Source organism: Alosa alosa, chromosome 20 (genome assembly GCF_017589495.1).
Source record: "Alosa alosa isolate M-15738 ecotype Scorff River chromosome 20, AALO_Geno_1.1, whole genome shotgun sequence".
NCBI classification, from domain to species: Eukaryota; Metazoa; Chordata; class Actinopteri; order Clupeiformes; family Clupeidae; genus Alosa; species Alosa alosa.
Window position 1 is genome coordinate 12,471,623 of NC_063208.1, and position 19,756 is coordinate 12,491,378.

Consider the following 19,756-nt stretch of genomic DNA (forward strand, 5'->3'; position numbering starts at 1 on the left):
ACAAAAACATCCACTGCTGTGGCCAGCTACACTGGACCTCAAAGCTATCCTGCTATCCTCCTCTTTAAAGCTCCATGTTTTGAGGCAAAGGGTGTTTTTTTCAGCATTGGATTGTAACCTTAATCCCAACACTGAACATAACCCTGACGTCAACCCCTTACCCAAACCCTAACCCCTTTTCCCAACATGGAAAATAGCCAAATTTTCAAGATGTGACTGGGACCGGGTTGACACGGTCAACTGTGGAGGCAGTACTTTTTTGTTAATCACTGTTCTGTAAATTCCAACTGCAGAACTTCACTTGTTCTGTAGTGGCTACTGGGGAAGGAGGGACGGAATTGGGTGCAGCTACTTGAGATATTTGGTTGTTTTGTTTACTCATGAACAAGGTAAACGCAGGGAGAAATGGAGGATACAAAAAGACCTCCAGGCTTTTTGTCTTAAATGTGGAGCTGCGCTGACCTCATTGTGAACCAGAAGCATATGAGTCATGCTTTGGCATAATTTGGTCAATTTGTGTCACTCTCGCCGAGGAAGAGCAGAGCAGCGACGTGGTCTGTCTGTCCGTGTTCATGTCTGCCGTCTGTCTTCTCCGCAGGAGCCTGGAAACTGGGACCCAGTTACTGACCCAGTAAAAACATACAGGAAAGAATACATCAATAAATAAAAAAAGCATGGTCAGTTGTCTTGCTGTAACTAACACTAGTGATAGTTTTTTGTTGTGTGATTACTACAGTTTCCCTGAGATTAGCTGTAAATAAGAGCATTTGCACTGCCATCTTCATCATCATCATCACCACTGTAATCATCATGACAGGTGCCTCAGGGAAGGTTAAATCATGGAAGTGCCCAACTGATTTGAGGGCACTCATCTTCTTGATGTCGGTGATACACATCTAATGACAACCTAATGACTTATATTTCGGATTGACTGTGCTTATGGAGGATGCGTTTTATATTTAAACATTACGATGTGACAGAAATCTGTTTAATGTTTCAATAATTAAATATTGCTTTTTTTGTTAAATTAATTTAACTAGAACATTTTAAGAATAGCCTTGTTCATCATTATAGCTGATCAAACCTCTTCAGTTTAGGGGGAAAATACACGCGTTTTCGTCCGCGCCTAATTGGTGACATCACGGTGACAGCCCAACCGGCGCAATAGATGGAGCAGTTGAGCCCTATATACGGGAATACCCCTTCAGTCCTTCAATGTGGAGCCCACAGTGCGCTTCGGAGGCTGCCGCGCGGATGTCAGAGGGAAGACAATGCTCGAGCACTGCGATCTGTAGAATAGGACATTTCCCACACAGCGCAATGAACGAGCGCCGCGCCTCAGCCACATTGTAAAACAGTTAATTAGAAACGCTGTGGAGGAGACAAGCAAGTCACAAAAAAAGGACTTCACAAAAAAATAGGTTGTGTAGTTATTATTTGGCACAGCTTTGGGGAAAACGGGGAAGTAAGGAAATTCACTGGATTTCAAGTGTGGAAACAAGGCTACATTCATCATGAAGAAAAGCAATGTGGCAAAAAGGGTAAGCTATCTCTCCAAAGCATGACATTGGTATGTTATACAAATGTGTTAATGCCTCTTTCAGCATCCATTCCTGTAGGCACAACTAGGCTACAGATGCTGATAATCTTCGTTGGCGTTGGCGAGAGAGCCCTGCCTTGAAACAGCCAATCTTTCAAATGTGTCTGACAGCATCCGTTTTGTGTGTTTGGATTGCCAACCATGCCGAGTTATCTAATGTAATGTATAGACTACAAATAGCTCGTAGCCTACAGGACATGCTTTTTATGAAATAAATCTAGGTACCTGATTATGCATCAAATACAATGCATTGCATTTTTGTACTTAGTTATAACGTAGTCTATTATTTTCTGTAGCCTACTTGTGTGTACATGTAGATGCACCGAAATGTTTAATTAGCCACACCCTGAATGACACCTTCAATTAAATTGTATAGCCTCTCTATAGTTTGCCTTCAGGGAATAGGTTACCAGTTAAATGTAAGGACGGGAAATTGATGATTTATAGGTCTGTTTTATGTGGACAGCGCCCTCACACTTCACGCACATATTATGTAAGCTTTGCGTCGCACTGACAAGCTTTTTTTTCTCAACAGGGTCTTCAAGATGCCAACCAGCTGTCGTCGCAACCCGATAAAGTAGGCTGGATTCGTAAATTCTGTGGCAGAGGGATTTTCAGAGAAATATGGAAAAACCGTTTTGTGATGCTAAAAGGAGACCATCTGTATATATTTGAAAAGGAGGTAAGTTTCCCCAAAGCGCATGGCAGCTAGACCTCTGCCAAGTTGCGCGTGGCGCTTTCACTAGGGGTGCATTAACTGTGCTAACTCAGGCTTCTTATTGAGCGAAGATGACTTTGCGTGTGTGTCTACCGAGGCCGTCATTTGGGCGTGTGATTCACTGAACCGCAACGGCCTATGTGGTGACAGCTACAGAAGACAACACGAGCCGTCCTTATGCGCTCACTATCTGCAATGTACTTAGTGTTGTAAAGACATCGTCCCTGTCTATTGGGGGCTGAGTGCACATTCAACTTCTTCAGAATTCAGAACACGACTTCTTTACCCTTTCATCTCTATCTCTCCTCACGTCAAGACAGTTACCATCAGTTCAAAGCTTGGCTCTGTAATGACAACCATATGGAAATGAGTGTCTGAGCCCCACCCCCAAGCTGTAACCTCATAGATGCTGATTTGACAGCTGAAATGACTCTCAGTTTAAATATATGTGTTAGCAGCATCCTGTAGGATAAGGGTATTTTGTTTTTGTAGATTACAGAATTTTTGTAATTTTATTCATGGTAGAATTAAGCGCTCTGAAATAGGCTACTGTAGCCTAGTATTAGCATTTAACAGTCATGTGACAATATGTGCATTGCTTTCTCTTGACCTGTGCCAGGGGTCCTGACCTGTGTCAGGATCGGTATCATTTAATGTAGTTCTTTTCACTTCAAAATCCTTGTGATATGCTTGTCAGTCCTAAGGCTGCAGCAACCCAGCTGTAGTGTACAGCCTACTCAAAGAAAGCGCGCACACACATCAGAGTGAGCCTGCCCCTGCCATGCTCAGGTGTGCCATTTACCAGAGTTAAATAGTTCAACTGGAAAATGAACCAAATTATGTAAACATCATGTGTCAAATTTCATAATCAGGACACTCAATGCATTTCAGGCTGGGTTTACTTTAAGGGTGGTAACCCCCCCCAAAAAAAAAAAACACCACCATCAAAATCCATTTTCAGGTCCATTTGAAGCGTGCATTAGTATAATTAAATCCATGGTCCACTTGACAAAATATATTTTAAAGTGCACAACAAAAACACATACTAGATGGCAGTAATGAAAAAGGCTATTTGTGGTTCAGATGGGGACATCCAGACTCGAAGGCCTTATTCTGTCTTATCAGAAACATCCCTGGGCTGCTTTGGAGCTGAGATTTATCTTCCTCGCGAGTTTTTGGAGAATATCACACTCCAGCACTTTAATGGGAGACCCCCGCAGCCAAGCCGAAAGGGGTGTCAGTTTCACTCTTCCCAGTTTTTCATTTTTTTTTTGTCTTTTTTTATTTTGTGCTAAAACATTAAATGTGCTTTTAAAGGAGTTTATCGCCATGGCCTGGTTTTCACACACACCCCTGCCGTGAGCTGCCTGTTTTTTTGTGCGCGGGTTTGGCGAGATGAAAGGCCGAGAAGTGCACAGCTGTGCCTAACGCCAAGCTGGAGGGTCCCCAAGGCTTCGGTTTTTCTAAGCCCGCTTGCGGACATCTGTGTGCACACACCTAAACATGCACACGAACACACTGTACGCACTTATGTACAAAAACACAGACACACACACACACACACATACACACTCATACACACACACACAGACACATTCACATTCACACATACAGGCAAGCTCTGCCCAAATGCTCCTTTGTTTCTCTTAGCGATCTTAACATAATACCCACTTCCTTTTATCCAAGACTAAGAACATCCTGAGATGATTGCATCCTGAAGATGTAAGGCCATCCCTGTAAAAGCACTTTTGCTCATTTTTGCTCGTTCAGCTGAACATCAGAGGTCCGTGTAATGGAAACGCAAGTAGATACCAGAAATATCAATGCAACCAGCCACTCGGATGACATACAGTATATTACCCATGAGTTTGTCTTTACGATTCGCTCATTTTTCATACCACAATATCTTTTTCTACATTATTCTTTATAATGGTCTTGCAACTATACTCAGACAAGCACTCTGTTTGAAAAGCTGTGTTCTCTGGGTCAGGAGTTCCAGCCAGGAATTCCCTCAGACAATGATGTACCTGCCATCCAAAAAGCCTTCTATGAAGAACTGGACATAAGAATTTCAGTGCATTTTTTCCACGGAGATGACAAGAGCCATTTTCGGTTCCAGATTGCACCTTTTGTGACAATACACATTAATTAGACATTTACAATCACAGTCCGGCCTCCAGACTTTGGCACAGTTAATGCCTCTCCAAGTTCTTCTGGGTAAAACAGCATTTAGTGTCTCTCTCCCACACACACACACACACACAGACTCACACACACCTGTCTCTCTCCCTGTGATCCTATATAAATTCAATTTACGAGCATGCTGTGTCAGCACCAAGGTCTAAAGGGGTTACTGAAAGCCAGGGCTACTTCCAGGCAGGCTTGTCTTACATCCCTCAGCTCTCATTTACTGTAAGTCCTCAGACGAGCTCCCTGCACACACTCATCCTTCCCTTTAGAGTAGACAAAGGCCTTTCTGTGGCAAAACCGTTCTGCATATAGATGTCATTATGTCTATAATGCAGTGACTATCAATGAGCTCATGTCGGTCTTTGTTACTTGATGTTCGATGTAGTCCATCTATGAGCGTATAGAAATACTGTACAGTTTTGTCAGCATGTAGTCAGTGGATGTTGTGCCAGTTAATGAGCTGTTTGACTATTGCCCAGTAGTTACTCTTACAGACAGTTAGTGCTCTGTGGGACAGTGTTTACTGTAAGTCACACAGTTGGGGGGGTTAAAGTCCTGATAATGAGCAGCTTAAGAGCTGTGCTCTACCATTTAATCCAGCAGGCTTCATTAGTTCAATTATTACACTAATGAATGTTTCATTATTTTTCAGAACAGCATTCATTTCACAGGTTAAGTTGCTCTAGCACTGGCTCTGTGAAGTTCCTCTGGGCCACCAGTCAGGTGTTCTGTGTGCCAGTGTGATATTGAGCATCTTGACCAGCCAAGGAGAGTATATGCAACCGTGGCTCAGAGCTTGTCAGCTTGTTAAAGTTGCACTTGATTAATGGCGCCGCATTATTTAAATGTGAACTTTGCACAAACAAAAAACAAAGCACCCACGAGGCCTCGGAGATGAACGAGGAGCATTTGCATCTCGCTAAAAGGCACCGCGCAGGCTAAGCTCTTCCAGCGCTCTTCCTTGACCTCTCAGCCTCCTGCTGCAGGTCTTATCGCAGTTTTACGCTTTGTCTCTCCTGAGTGTTGTTATGCTGCCTGCCTTTTGCCGACAAGGATTCTCTTGTTCGTGCCCTTAAGTAGGCCTGCGTTGGGTAGGCTAAATGCTGATTCATGTATCCGCCTGCTAACACAGGATCAGCTCCTCTGCTGTGGCCCAGCATCGCACATTCCTGTCTGAGTCAGATTACCTGCCTCAGAGACGGTAGATAGTGTTCTGCATGACATCACCTGATTCCTAGTGATGTCTCAGTCAACACTGACAGGGGTAACTGACAGGAACGGATTTAGTCATTGCTGGCAGAGAGGACCTGACAGGCTGCTTTTCAGAATGATGACTGTAGCTAATAATGCTGTTGCAGAAATTGGCAGACTGAATCGTAATCAGTGCTTGGAGTAGTATTTGATACAGTAGCCAATCATCTTGTGTATTTTTCTCCTCTGAGTTAATGTGTAAGTGTTTCAGTTATGAAAAGAAATGTGTGAGAAGTAATCAACCATGCCCTCCTGCTGTGCCAAAATGCAAATGAAAGCACAGAACTCTTAAAAAAGAAAAAAAAAACATTTTAAAAACAGAATCAAAAGAATGTGCAAGACCAGCTTTGTAGTGACATTGATTATAACGACAAGTTTCACATTTGCCTCTCTTGTATAAACATTTCCAAATGTGTGTAGCTGTAGACATTTTCATGTTTCCTGATCATCACACTCTCTGCCATGCTGTGGCGTGCCTTTTCTCTGGATCTCAGCCATTGTGTACACCTGTTAATCCTTCCACTCTGGGGAGCACCCTCTGAAATTTCATGGAGCTCTCAGAGCCACTTAGCCTCTCATGTTCCCTTCATGTTGTCTGCTGTAAGACATTTTGATTGGAGGCCCTGCTGGGCCTCTATTGATGTGAAATTGTGCTTCTGTGACTGTTGTGTCTTAAAGGAGGACCTCTGTGTTCTCAACAACTGGGTCTTGATCTGAAATACCTTGTGCAATGAAATTAGTAGTATTCAGATGTCTCCAATTCATGGTTCTCATAGGCCAACACTAAATGATGCAACAATAATTTGTTGATGTAATTTGACTGACCAGGTCATACAAGAAGTTGCTAGAAAATATATATTGGTTGCAATTAAACCCTATTTTGTCACTATCAAACTATAGATCTAATGTGTTGATCTATTAAGTGATAGCAGTTCCTGAAGTCCTGCTGATTGTGAATCCATTGGTAGTCTAGTCTGAGACTTCTAACACCAAGCCATCAAAGTGCATGCACATTTTAATGTGTCTGCATAAGTGTCTAGACATGCATCTCACATATGTGTCCTTCAGGCTGTGTGTGAAAGTGTGAAGTGTTCTGTGTACTTACATCTGTGTCAATGCATTTTTGCGCCCATGTAAGTGTGTTTGTGTGTGTGTGTGTGTGTGTGTGTATGTCTGCAAATGAGTGCAATCAAGCCTGTTTGTACTTGTGACAGCACTTCAGGATATGCACCATGGCTGAGGTCACCTCCTTGTACATATTGATGATGTGATCTCTCTCTCCTAGCACACACACAACACAGCCCATGCAGTTTTTAAAAAGGGAGCTGCGTGTTCTCCAGCCCTGGTCCCTACTGTTTCTGCACTGGCTTCCGGGCTCATGGCAGGGCAGGACAGTGGAACATCCTAAAGGTTGTTCTAAGAGCTTTTATGCGGCCACTCTGTTTCACTGCGGTGTGAATTATTGATCGCACTTGTGCTTATAGATGGGTGGAAAAATGGCTGAGGACTTTCACAGCATCACATGGGCCAGTGGATTCTGTGCATTGTCTATATAGGACAGTCCTCAGTGGAGTTGGGCAGAAGCATTGAACTTTTTTTCCCCTTGTAAAACCATTCATGACCTCACGGTATGTATTGTAAAGGAAATGCATGGTGTATAGAAATATGACAACACTGTGCTGCAATGTTTCAGAGGTTTCATGTAGGTAAGATGAATGATTGTAGGCAAGAAATGGCTAATTGTAGGCAAGAAATGGCTAATTAATAATTGCTGACATAGTCGTCACAGCTGCGCTGTCTGGTCACTGTGAATGTAATTAAACAGTCAGTGCTCTCAAACAGCCTTTGAACATGAATGGAATTTGTCTCATTGTCTTGGAGGTTTTTCTCATTCAGAATTGAGGCGGCAGCACCTGAATATTCATTTAATCGTATTTCCTGAGCCTTCCTGTGCCTAACTGGATTATGGGGTATTGGTGGGAGGTATTGTTTCCTGGTGAATATGAACCAGGACACCAGAGGATTAATTAAACTAGCTCTGTAAGATGATGACACCTCTGTCGTGTCATCTTGAGGAATGTGATTGGAGCAAATGAATCAGGCATACTGGGTGCAGCACTAAACAGGGAAAAGTTGATTCCCCCATTCTACACTCAGTGACAATACATCATGTAATACATCAGACTTCATTAAGAGAATAAATATATTCTGAATCTATTAAAGAACTTTAACCATCACATTAACACATATCTAATTATGTGTATATTGACATATGTACATAAGCATATGTTTCTGAGTGAAGTTGGATGCTCTGTTGTTTACTAATGCTGTAATCTAATTGTCTGAAACAGATGGTGTAGCTTATGTAATAGCCCTGATATTGAAAACAAGGGAAGTGGTTTGAGCCATTGACACACATAATAACCCCTGTCAGACCATTCAAGCTTTGCTTGCGGTTACAAGACCGTTGATCACAATGATGGTCTCAGTGGTGGTAATGGTGGTTATTTTGAGACTCTCCTCCTCAGTCGATCTGGAAATAAGTCGGTCCTCCAGCTCTAAAGCTGAGCGCGCCAGCTCAACCCTCCTGCCGTGACTCCGAGAGCGCTACTAATCCATTTTCTCCCTTTAATGCCCAGTCGGTTTATGTAAAAATAAAACCTCTGGTGGCTTTGATTACAGGGTATTAACTTCACATCAGCCCGATTCGCCATCATAACCGCTGGGCTACGGAGCCTCCCTCAGTGAGACCTCCAAGGCTCCTCCTCCTCCTGATGCTGACACACATGGATAAACAGATTGTTCATCGTACCTGAAGCGCTGTCCTATATGTTCAAGTAATTGGAGAAGAATTTTGTATCGTTGTTCAGCACAGCAGCACAGGAAGCATAGTACATTGTCACTGTTAGTAGTTCACAAGTAATGAACAACATACTCACTATTGTGCCATACACTGAAATATGGTAATTCTAGCATATATTATGTGACTATGCAAGTCATACATATATGCATAGCAGTACATGTGATTGTGTGAGCAGTTCATGCAAAATTGAAGTACTCTTCCAAGTGTTTTTATTTCTCAGCAATGTGTATTCTCTTTCCTCAAGCGTTGTCCATGCATGATGCGTGCATGCTTTGCCTCCCCGTACAGTATGTGTCTCTCGTTTTCATGGCGGCAGTCTTGGGGGCTGCTGGGTTATTTTTGGAGCCGCTTAATCCGCGGATCAAGATGCCCCGCCTAAAAAAAACTTGCTGTGCAACAGCAGGGGACTGAAATATTGATGCGCCGCCTGCCCAGCGCCCAGTGCTGGTCCTCGGGGGGTCTTTTGCCCCATATTAGCGTTTGGAGGCGCTTTCTCACACTCCTCTCGCCTCTGCTTTCTCAGACTCGTGACCCCGTGAGGATGGTTAAACCATGAGGAAAGGGGGCCGCAAGTCCTGCTGTTGGGACAATGGGGGAGAATGTTTAACCGGGGCCTCTTTACTCCACTAAACCATGGCGTTTACATGGCAGGAGATGTGGTTAGTTAATGTGTCACGCATCAAAAGACATTACTGATACAGCTTCTCTGTGTGTGCTGAATTCTCAGATGCCTCTACATCTCTGTTGTAAAATCATCCCTCAGAAGACGAAATCATACACGGAGCCATGCTTTACCGAACATTTTAATCGCTTAGCACAAGTTGTAGGACAAGCCGATAGTCATTATCAGCAAATTAAATTGATGCTCACAGATTTTAAATCCCTTAGCAAATTGAATGAAAGCCCTGCTTTGAATCAGATGACAGCAGGTCGGTTTGGAAGACAGAATAATGGATTCCTTTTGGTCCCTTTTTAGAATTTCACACCAAGCTCTTTGATCACAGACGCGCAGACTGACAGCATGACTCACCTTGTACAATGTCTTATCGTTAGCAGCATCCCTTGTTACCCATGTTCCGTTGCCATGGTGAGAACCGGATGGAACTTTGATATAATCCGTCCACCTGTCAAAGCGCTTCCTTTGGCGGACATCAAGGGCGTCCCTCCTGCTGACAGATTTTCTCTGGGTGTCCCCAAATGACTGCCCCCCCCCTTCGGACCGCCCCCTGATGACTCGGACTGATGCCTCTTGGGAGCTGGAAGGCCCCAGTAGGGCCTGATGTCGGAGGCCTGTGCCTCAGGCTGCATGAAACCATGTATTTTCACCCCATAAGTCCTGTTAATGAGAATTGATTTAGGTCTAAATTAGGCATTTTCACAGAAGGGGTCACACAGCATGGGTGATGTGGTGCAGAGGAGGATGAAAGATAAGAAAAACACTGTATGACCACGAGATGTAGAGTATAGATGGCAGAAAAGTTTGCTAATGGTGTTTGAAAAGAATCTTTGAATTTGTCTACATATTCACATCTTTTATGACCCTCCATATACAAATGAAAGTATCCAAAAATGGATGATTTTGCTGCATGGTTCAAGGACTAACGAGCTACTCAGTAGAAACTCTTGCTCACAGTAAAGAATAATTTGGAGAAATACTGCACTGTTTGAACTGAGGGCAGAAGTGTTTTTGTGCCGTGATGCAACTAAATGGCAACTGTGAATAATAATGAGCCTGCTCCCAGAGGAATAGGCTAATACATTCTGTTGTGATCAGTAGTGGTCAGACCCTCTGTGTGTGTCTGTGTGTCTGTCTGTGTCTTTCTGTGTGTGTGTGTGTGTGTGTGTGTGTGTATATGTGTAAAATTATGGTTAGGGGGGCATTTAGAGAGTGAAATGCACACGTGTGTGTATGAGGGCTTTGTACGTAGACACTTATGTTTGTGCATGTGTTTACATAATCTGCAGATGGCATTCATTTATCCAACAAAGAACCTAGTAGATCAGATGACCTTCACCTAAAAGCCAGTTCTTTTACTGTGACATCAAGACTTACAAATGTATAATTGTGTCTTTTTCCCCCCTCTGCTGTCCACAGATGAAGGATGACGGTAAAACCCACGAGGTTTTCGACCTGGCTGAGTATGAGCGCTCAGAGGAGCTGAGGAAGGCCAAGAGTCGCAGCAAGAAGAACCACAGCAAGTTCACGCTCCTGCGCTGCAGGCAGCCGGGGAACAGGGTGAGTGCTGTGACACAGACACAGAACTGAGAGGGTAGGAGGCAACATAAAGGATGCATGCACGCTGCTTTCCAAATTAGACCAAAGTCTGCTAAATGAGGAGGGCAGAGTTTTACACAAATTAGAAGGTCGAATTTTACACAAATATTTGATTTTGGACATGCTTCCATGTAGACTGGGTAAACCCAGCCTGATCTGCCGGCGATTTGATTTCGCCCTGCAAGATTGAGTATGGTCTGGTGATAGCCAGACTAGCTTCCATGCCTTCCTACCACTTGAATGCTATATTAGAAGGCAGGATGTTTTTCCGCCTCAGACAGACAGATGAACTGTCATCCAGAATATGTCAGTGTGGACCACCGGTGTGTTAGGGATACCTTATGAATGTCACCGTGACAACTGCAGAAGTGGCGGGGCTGGTGGTGAGAGGTGGCTGGGGATAGGGACCAGAGTGTTCAGATGAGAGACGGGGAGGTCAGCTGTTGGCCTGAGGACAGAGACTCATTGAGGACAGGGGTGGTGGTTGAGTCTGTGCGGGTGCCCTCTCTCTCCCTCTCACTCCCTCGCTCTCTCGCTCTCTCTCTCTCTGCGCTAGACAGAGTGTGTTCTGACCTCATGAACCAAAGAATAAATCACATCCTGCTAATCGTATTCCACTGACCCAGAAAAAGAGGCAAAAAGTGCTCCACTTTCACAAAAAAAAAAAAAACATTTTGTACCAAATGCAGAAGATTAAACATGCACTCCTACTCTAACGACAGGTGCACTCACACGTATGTCACCCAAACGCACGCATCACACATGCAAACACTCCAAAACACCAGCCTACGTGCTACAATAGTTATGTTACACTATGATCTATCCAATTTTTCAGTTAAATTGTTCTCTAAAGTAACATTTTGTCTCATGCAAAATTGATCAGGGCCTTTGGCCCAGGAAGGCTGTCATGCATGGATATGGAGCAGTGTTTGTCAAATGGGGCCATGTATACACCAGAGGGTACTTCGAGGTAGCCCAAGATGTCCTAGAGAGAAATATAAATCACAAAATGACACAAAAACTCATTTTGCTACATAATTTCAGAGTCAAAAAACATTACAACGATATCCTCACATTTAATGTTCCAGTTGTTTGTTACACATATTTAATTGCATGTGCATGCCCAGAGAAAGGTACATAAATTCAGTAAAAACAACCAGAAACAGCGAAACCTAATGCAAAGAAAATACCATCTAAAATGCGTCTGGATTGTCAGCAGTTTAAATTGTTTGTACCCTTAAATGAAGTTAACCGAAAAATTGCATGATTATATTCTAGTGTTGTTTCTTTGAGATGAATACAAGCTTGCTGAACATGAGGTATTCCAAACACAATGCAGACATTATGCTCATACAACCCTGCATGAAATTAACATTTCAATGGGTCAAATTCCATAACAGAATCTGACTGTTCAAATATATCAGGATATCATGATTTTACCTCATGATAGCAGAGAACTCTCTGGGTTTAGAGCAAACGCCTCTTGTTAAGCTGTGCTATGTGATAATGCTTTTCCTTGTGTGAGTGTGTAGATGTAGTTATGTTTTGGTTCTTTAGAAAATTATGAGTCCATATTGCTGCGGATTGGACATAAGCAGGCAGATTATTGGGTCCCAGCTACATGAACCAGAACAGCATGCAACCAGACAATCCCACTGTCAGTCATGTAGAATGTAAACTCCTTTATGGTTCTCCATATTGACATCAGAGATTCCCTTTACCATTGTGACCATGGAAATGGAAAACCCAGAGTCTATGAGCCTATCATTTTATATGAGTGAGAAAGGGAGAGGGGGTACAAGACTGGTTGAGAGGAGTACTGTGCAGAAGTTTGGAATAGATGGTACAGTAAATCTCAAAGCAAATTCAGCTAAAATTCAACTACCGGATAATGACTGGGCCGCCTCTTTCCCCCCTAATACAAACACAATGGACTGAAGAGTATTTAGATCCAATTCAATTTTAGAATTAGCCAGGATTTGTTCAGCTCTGTGGATGTAAGAAACCCTGTCTGATTCGTTGCCTTTTCCCCTAGTTCACTGCATTTCTCCCTCTCTGTCTGTCTCTCACCCAGACCCCCAATCTGGTGTTTTTGGCTGTAAGTCCAGAGGAGAAAGAGTCCTGGATCAACGTTTTGAATGCAGCCATCGTCAGAGCCAAAAATCGCATCTTTGATGAGGTGGGTTTCTCTCTCTCTCTCTCTCTCTCTCTCTTTTTTTTCTCTCTCACTTTCTCACTCTACTGTAAGTCCCCTGAATGCTTTTCTCCATCTGTTTCTATCCTTTTATTAGTTCCTTATCTCTCGTCTTGTTCCGTGTGTCTGTCTCTCTCTCTCTCTTTCTCTCTCTCTCTCTTTCTCTCTCTCTCTCTCCAGTGCTTCTTTTATCTCCGTCTCTCCATCTGTCTCTACTTCTCTTTATTGTACTCTTTTCTTGCTGCTCTATTGGATTGTAGTTTCTGTTTTAGTAATCCTTTTACATAAAATCCAGTGACACTAATGCACTAGGAGCGAGTGGAATCACATCTTTGTTAAGAATAGGCACAGAGTACTTTGCTGTTGCAAATTTGACACAAGGTCAAACACTAGGTCCCCTTTCTTCCCTAATTGTTGTATTGCATGTGTACATCTTCTTAAATATGGCTTCAGCAGAGCAAATCTAATGGTTTCTTTTCAGTTAATGTATTAACATGTCTGTACTTGCATGCAGACAAACATGGGCATGTACCACTTGTGCGCACGTGTCCACACACACACACAAACACACACACACACACACACACACACACACACACACACACACACACACACAGAGTGTGAAAATCCATATCGCTCTGATTATGAGTGTGAGTGAGCACAGTGGTCTGTCCTCAGTGTGGTGCTCCATCTGGGAGTTTGATGTTAGGTCCCTCACGGAGTGTGCTGTGGTGTGGTACGAACGGACACATCTGTAGTACACAAGCACTGAGTGCTTTTCCCCACCACCAATTACAAAGAGTTCACATCGTTATCATGTGACAAACAGCATTTATTTACCACAGTGCTATTTTTGGAAACATTTTACATAATCTATTTTTGCATATATTTCAGAAGCAAATATGCCAAGTGAAATCTGGGTCAGTGGCTACCCTCATTAACTAACCACAATAACCCAGACTGTCCAGTCTGGCCTCAGTGGGCCAGTGGAATGCCACTGTAAAGAGTTAGCTCAGCTCTTCTTGTTACAGTAATGCATCTTCATTTTTTTCTATTTTTGATGATAAGAGGATTACAATATGCAGAGATTCTCCAGTGGAATTTTACTAAGACTAAAGGTCTCGGGAGATCATTGGTCTCCCCCTCCCTCACCGATGGCCTCTGCACTGTTTCTGTAGGTCACAATTGAGGAGGAGAGCCTCCTGGCGCACCCGACACGTGACCGTGCCAAGATCCCTCCAGGCCGCCGGCTGCCCACTCGCGGGCATCTCATGACTGTGGTGGGTGGCGTCGCCCCTGTTTGTACCAACTTGTGACCTCTCTGACAAAGTCATGGCAACAATCTGACAACATCTTACTGCAGCAGTAGAAAAATCTGCCATGAGCTTTATAGCGGGAGTCAAAACACATCAAATCAACCTATTTATGTGGTGCCCCCGTTTGCAATTCAAAGTGGCCTGACAGTGTGACGCTTCCACACCCTTGGGAGGGTAATTGAGATTAGAAGAGTGAAAAGGTCATAAAAGCAAATGAAGCAGACAGGAAAAAGGGCCCGCATAGGAGAGAAGCGCAATGCTATCATATACTTTTTTCTGTTGATCATTTTATCTTAATTTCTGAAAAAAGTCTTTATGGCCATGACTTTATAATGAATGTGGATACAGTTATTTTTTTCAAAGGAGGTCCTTCCCCTCGTTTTTTCCAACTTCTGTTATAATGGCATAATTTGATCCAGGCTAGTAGTTCATTGTCCCAGTAATGTGAAGAGTGTCTCAGTAATGGAAGGAGTGCTAACAGAGGGTATTGTCTGTTTCCAGGCCTCTACTTCGTCTGACGGGATGCTGACCCTCCATGAGGAGGACGCCAGCTCCCCAGAGGACGAGGGGGACGTCTGGGTGAAAGACTTCCGCGTCGACCTGGACAAGCTGTCCCCGGGTCGCCGGCGATCGGGCACGGACGTTTCCAAGCGTCGCGCCACGCCTGCAGAGGGGCGGGTGAAAACGGGTAGCCTCCCGCGGGGTAGCGAGATGTCCTGGACTCCTCGGCCGCAGCATGCGGAGGGACAGACCCAGGTCCAGACCCAGGTCCACACCACCCCGGCCCACGCCCGCACCCCACAGCCGGGGAAGAGGGCCGCCTTCCAGGCCCGGAATCGCTGCGCCTCCATGGACGACGCGCTCTCTCGCGGAGACCGCAGGGCGGGACGGAAGGACCAGAGCCAGACAGCCGCGCTCGCCCACAGCCCCACGGGCCACCTGCAGGACCTCATCGCCCAGCGGCTGCTGCGCACCCAGGAGCTGCTGGCCGAGATCCAGGAGCAGGACCCGCCTCACTGGCCCCGCGTGGACTCTGCTCACGCCAGGGGCATGGAATCGCCCCGCCTGAGGCACTTGCGGGGGGCTGATTCGCCCCAGTCGAAGGGATCCGGTTCGCCCCACAGCAAGACCTCAGACTCGACTTCGCTGAAGGGAAAAGATTCGCCCCGTTCGAAGGCCAAGGACTCGCCCCGGGTCAAAGGCTCAAAGCATTCCAAGAGCACGAACTCACCACGGGGCAAAGTCACGGACTCGCCCGACTCCAGGGCCCCCCACTCGCCGCTGGTGAAGAACTTAGACTTGACACACCTGAAGGGCTCGGACTCTCCTCTGTCCACCACCTCCAGCTCGCCTCACTCCAAAGGGGGCGGCTCGCCCCACCTGAAGGGAGCGGAGCACTTGAGGGCGGCCAGCTCACCGCACCTGCGGAGTGGACTCAGGGACTCGCCCCTGCGAGAAGGCGGGATGGTGGCGGTCGGGGGGTCGGATTGGGAAGTACGTCGGGCGGCCGCCGAGCGGCTCCTCCAGGAGGCCATCGTCTCGTGGCGCGAGGCCAAGGAGGTGCTGGAGGAGGTCAAGCAGCTGCAGGAGCGACAGCGCAAGGCCGAGCCGGGCACCGCGGCAACGAAGCAGACCACGCCTTCCCATGACAGCAAGCCTAAGGAGCCCTGACGCAACCTCAACAGCACACAAAATGCATGCTGGGACAGTTAGTCCTCCCACCACTATCTGTCTGAGAATGCCAAGCACGTGGGAGAAAGACTTTAAAGCACACATTGTCGATGATTGGTTCTTATCACGTTTTTTTTTCCGCTCTCCTTTTTAATACTGTGGTATTGCCACTATTTGCTATTCTGATGTTACTATATGGGCTATCTTCCTATGATTCTGCATCCTTGGATCTTTGCACTGAAGTTCACTGGAAAGGTGCTGAGCAGATAGGAGAGATGGTTCAGGAACCTCATGTTCTACAGGGTTGAATTTTGGTTGTGGGTTGTTCTACAAACAACATGCTGAGTGTGAACTGCTCACTGTCCCACTTTCTCCTACAGGGCCTGGTGGAAAATCTTTTTTGGCTGAGAGTGTGTGTGAATGTTTTTTCCCTGTGCCCCGCTGATGCCTCTCTTTGGTGTGTGTGTGTGTGTGTGTATGTGTATTGAAGTTTGATTTACGTGTAATTTTGACTGGTAAATAAGAGAGAAAGAGAGTTCAGAGAGAAGACAGAGAGAATGTGTGTGTGTCTGTGTGTGTGTGTGTGTGTGTGTGTGTCTGTGTGTGTGTGTGTGTGTGTGTGTGTGTGTGTGTGTGTGTGTGTGTCTGTGTGTGTGTGTGTGTGTGTGTGTGTGTGTGTGTGTGTGTGTGTGTGTGTGTGTGTGTGTGCGTGTCTGTTGGATATGCAGTTCAGTGTGTTTGTCTCAGTTCTGGGTCATGGGCTGTAATGACTCAGACGCACTAGCAGCCTGGTGAAACACTGACACGCTTTACTCCTGGGCAGCTCGACCATACTGTGAATATGCTTTTCATAACATGCTCGTTTGTATTGGTATGCTTTTATTCTTCCCTTCCAATGACAACTTCTTTGTGTATTTTTTGTGACTGAAGTCTCTGGGCACTTTTACGAATAAATTTGTTGTCTCAAATCTCAAATCTCAAATCTTGAGTAATTCTTTAGTGATGACTGTGTTTACAGAATCCTCCTACTGAATTTCATACTGATTTCTTTCCACCTTTCATAATGATCTCATCTCCTTTCCCTTGCACTGTTGCTCGACCATGGGAACTTACAAATAAACCATTAAGCCCTCTCACAGAGAACCAAATGGCTTCCAGTTCAAGTTTTCAAGTTTTCTCTCATAACTCAGTTCACCAGAGACACATTTGAAACTCATCCAACTTTCTGAGGCATTTTTAATAACATTAATTTGCGTTTGCCCTGCTTGTATTGCGTGGGTTTAACCCTGCAGCACAAAACCCTCGCATTATTTGGCATAATTGCAGTTCATAAGGGGGTAGAGAGAGATCATGCAAAGGAGGTTATTAATGCAGATTGGCCCCCAGAATGATGGATATTATGATATCGTAATTATAGACGGTATCATGAACGGTTGTTTGGTCAACCAAACTTCATCAGGTGGGTGGATAGGGGTGATGGATCCACAAGCTCAAGCACAGCTTCACTGGGCAGTGCACATGGTTTATTGCAGGCTCTCTACTTCTGTGACAAGGCCATGAGTGATCGGTGACTTATTTAGAACTGCACTTTTATGATCGTGTGGGTAAATGGCATGGCTGACTTCTCTCAAAAAAATATAGGGTGGTTTGTGGTGTCCCTGCTGGTTTAGTGAAATTGCCCTCTGGCTTGGTCAGTATTTTCCAACCTGCAGTATTTCAGCCCGTCTTTGGCGGACTGAATTAATAATAACTTTGATGTTTTTATGGCAGAGAGCTGCTTGAAATCCAGACATGCTCACAGCAAGCAGCGCCTCTCATGATTCCCTTACTTTTTGTGGTATTTTGAGGAACTGATTTCAGTTCTTTAAAAGTCAAGGATGATCTCTGTAGACGGAGCCCGTGAGCAGCCTTTATTCATTATTCATCTGTATAAGGCAGTTAAATTCTCAGGCGGGCACCCACCGGTTACTGTGAAGTATATTTTGGTTAGTGACCCCATGAAATTTATTGGTGAAACAGCTTGTAGTATATATTTGAGGAGCTCTTTTCCAAAACGCTATATCTCCATTTTAAAGAATTTCCATACATTTTGTTTTCCAGGTTATTTCAGTGGAACTCTATTGGGTTATTGTTATTCGATTTATCTTTACTCAGTCAAAACAGCACAATTGTAATGTTATTGACATTAAATAAAATTACTTATTAATGGTTTTAAAAATGGAGATATAGCATTTTGGAAAAGAGCTCTTCATTTGTTCTTGCCATCACTTGGCCAAACCTTTGAAATAACAATTAAAAAAAACGTCTCCTATAGCAGTCTCGGAGCTGGGACTGGCTCCTGTTGACTTGGTGATCTGACTCACACTCCCATGCCTGTTGGTGTCTAAATGCAAGCTGTCACTTCCATATTTATTCACGACCTCCATATGAGTGGCAGCTCTTATTATAGTGAGTGACTGAGGTTTGTTTATGCCAGTAATAGTGTATTGATTCATGCTCATACCCCCACACGTTGCCCCACTATGGTGATCCAGCAGGGACAGACAGTATATTTTGGAGGTGGTGTTTTCCCCTGAGTGTGTCCACTATGGCCATATCCAATGCCACGGCTAATGTAAGTCACTGACTCACACAGCGCTAGACTATTAGTCTATTTCTCACAAGCAGCAAGCTTATCTCAAGCTGAAGCATTCATCTCATTTGAGGGGATTTGAATAAGAGGGTAACAATAACATATTTTGATGGATTGTGAATACATTGTGAATGACGTTGTCTCTCTGTATTAACATTTACTTCACTTGCCTGTTTTCATACCACTTGAAAGTATTTGTTTTCAAATTGGACAAATCATCTCTGCCTCCATTAACTCAACATGGGAGTTAAATAATAAAGACTCTGTTGTGTTCCGGTGTAACTGTCAATTAGCCCTGAGAGTAGAGCTGCTGCAGTAATGGCAACCCCTAGCTGGCACAGAGGCAGCGAATGCTGACTTACACGGCTCAGAACATTATGCATTCTGCAAGGATGGATGCGTCTACGGCACCAAAGCAAACGTGCGAAGTCCTCGCCTCAGTATGCAAAAGCCGAAATAAATCATTTATACCCCAAATCCCTTTGTCTCTTATCTCTTTCCTTTCCATTACCACAGATTACCTTCGGGGCGCAATTGCATTTTTCATCATATTACCCATTAGAAAGAAATTATATATTCAAATTTAATTATACATGATTGCAGTGCAAGTTTGGGACTATCTTACTTAACACTACAGCCTGGCGTTCCCGGCACCAATTCCATTCGTTTTACACCATTCATTTTGTACGACTGAGAGGAGGAATAACACGTCGTTCCTTTGCACACCGAAAGTGATTATGTTGAGCAGTTGAACAGCCTCGGCGGTCTGCTCCAGTTAATCCACACTGGAGCACCTGTGAGTTTTACCTCTCCCTACGCGCTGCACCTGACTCAGTGGATAAGGCCTCGCGCTCAGCTTAGCCAAGCGCTCGAGCCGGGTCAGCGCGTGTTGGGGGATGGGGTGGGATCTGCGTGCGCGCGCCGCTCTGCCCATTGTGACTCATGCGCCTTTCAGCATCTGCCTTTATTGTGGCTCTGCTGAGCTCCATGGATTAATAGGGACACTCTCCAGCGCTAGCATTAGTATGGCCAAGGCCTGCAGCGAA

General features: G+C 44.7%; 1 protein-coding gene across 2 annotated transcripts; it reads left to right on the forward strand.

The window, feature by feature from the left end:
• The first annotated feature begins 1,223 nt into the window (after positions 1-1,223).
• Positions 1,224-17,053, forward strand: plekho1a (pleckstrin homology domain containing, family O member 1a). Of its 2 annotated transcripts, XM_048228947.1 has the most exons (6): positions 1,224-1,541; positions 2,136-2,282; positions 10,718-10,858; positions 12,972-13,076; positions 14,270-14,371; positions 14,909-17,053. In XM_048228947.1, exons 1-6 carry the CDS (start codon positions 1,515-1,517, stop codon positions 16,076-16,078), a joined length of 1,692 nt encoding a protein of 563 aa, XP_048084904.1. In that variant the 5' UTR covers positions 1,224-1,514; the 3' UTR covers positions 16,079-17,053. The 2 variants fall into 2 exon arrangements, with proteins under 2 accessions (XP_048084904.1, XP_048084905.1); XM_048228948.1 differs by lacking the exon at positions 14,270-14,371.
• The last annotated feature ends 2,703 nt before the right edge of the window (positions 17,054-19,756 follow it).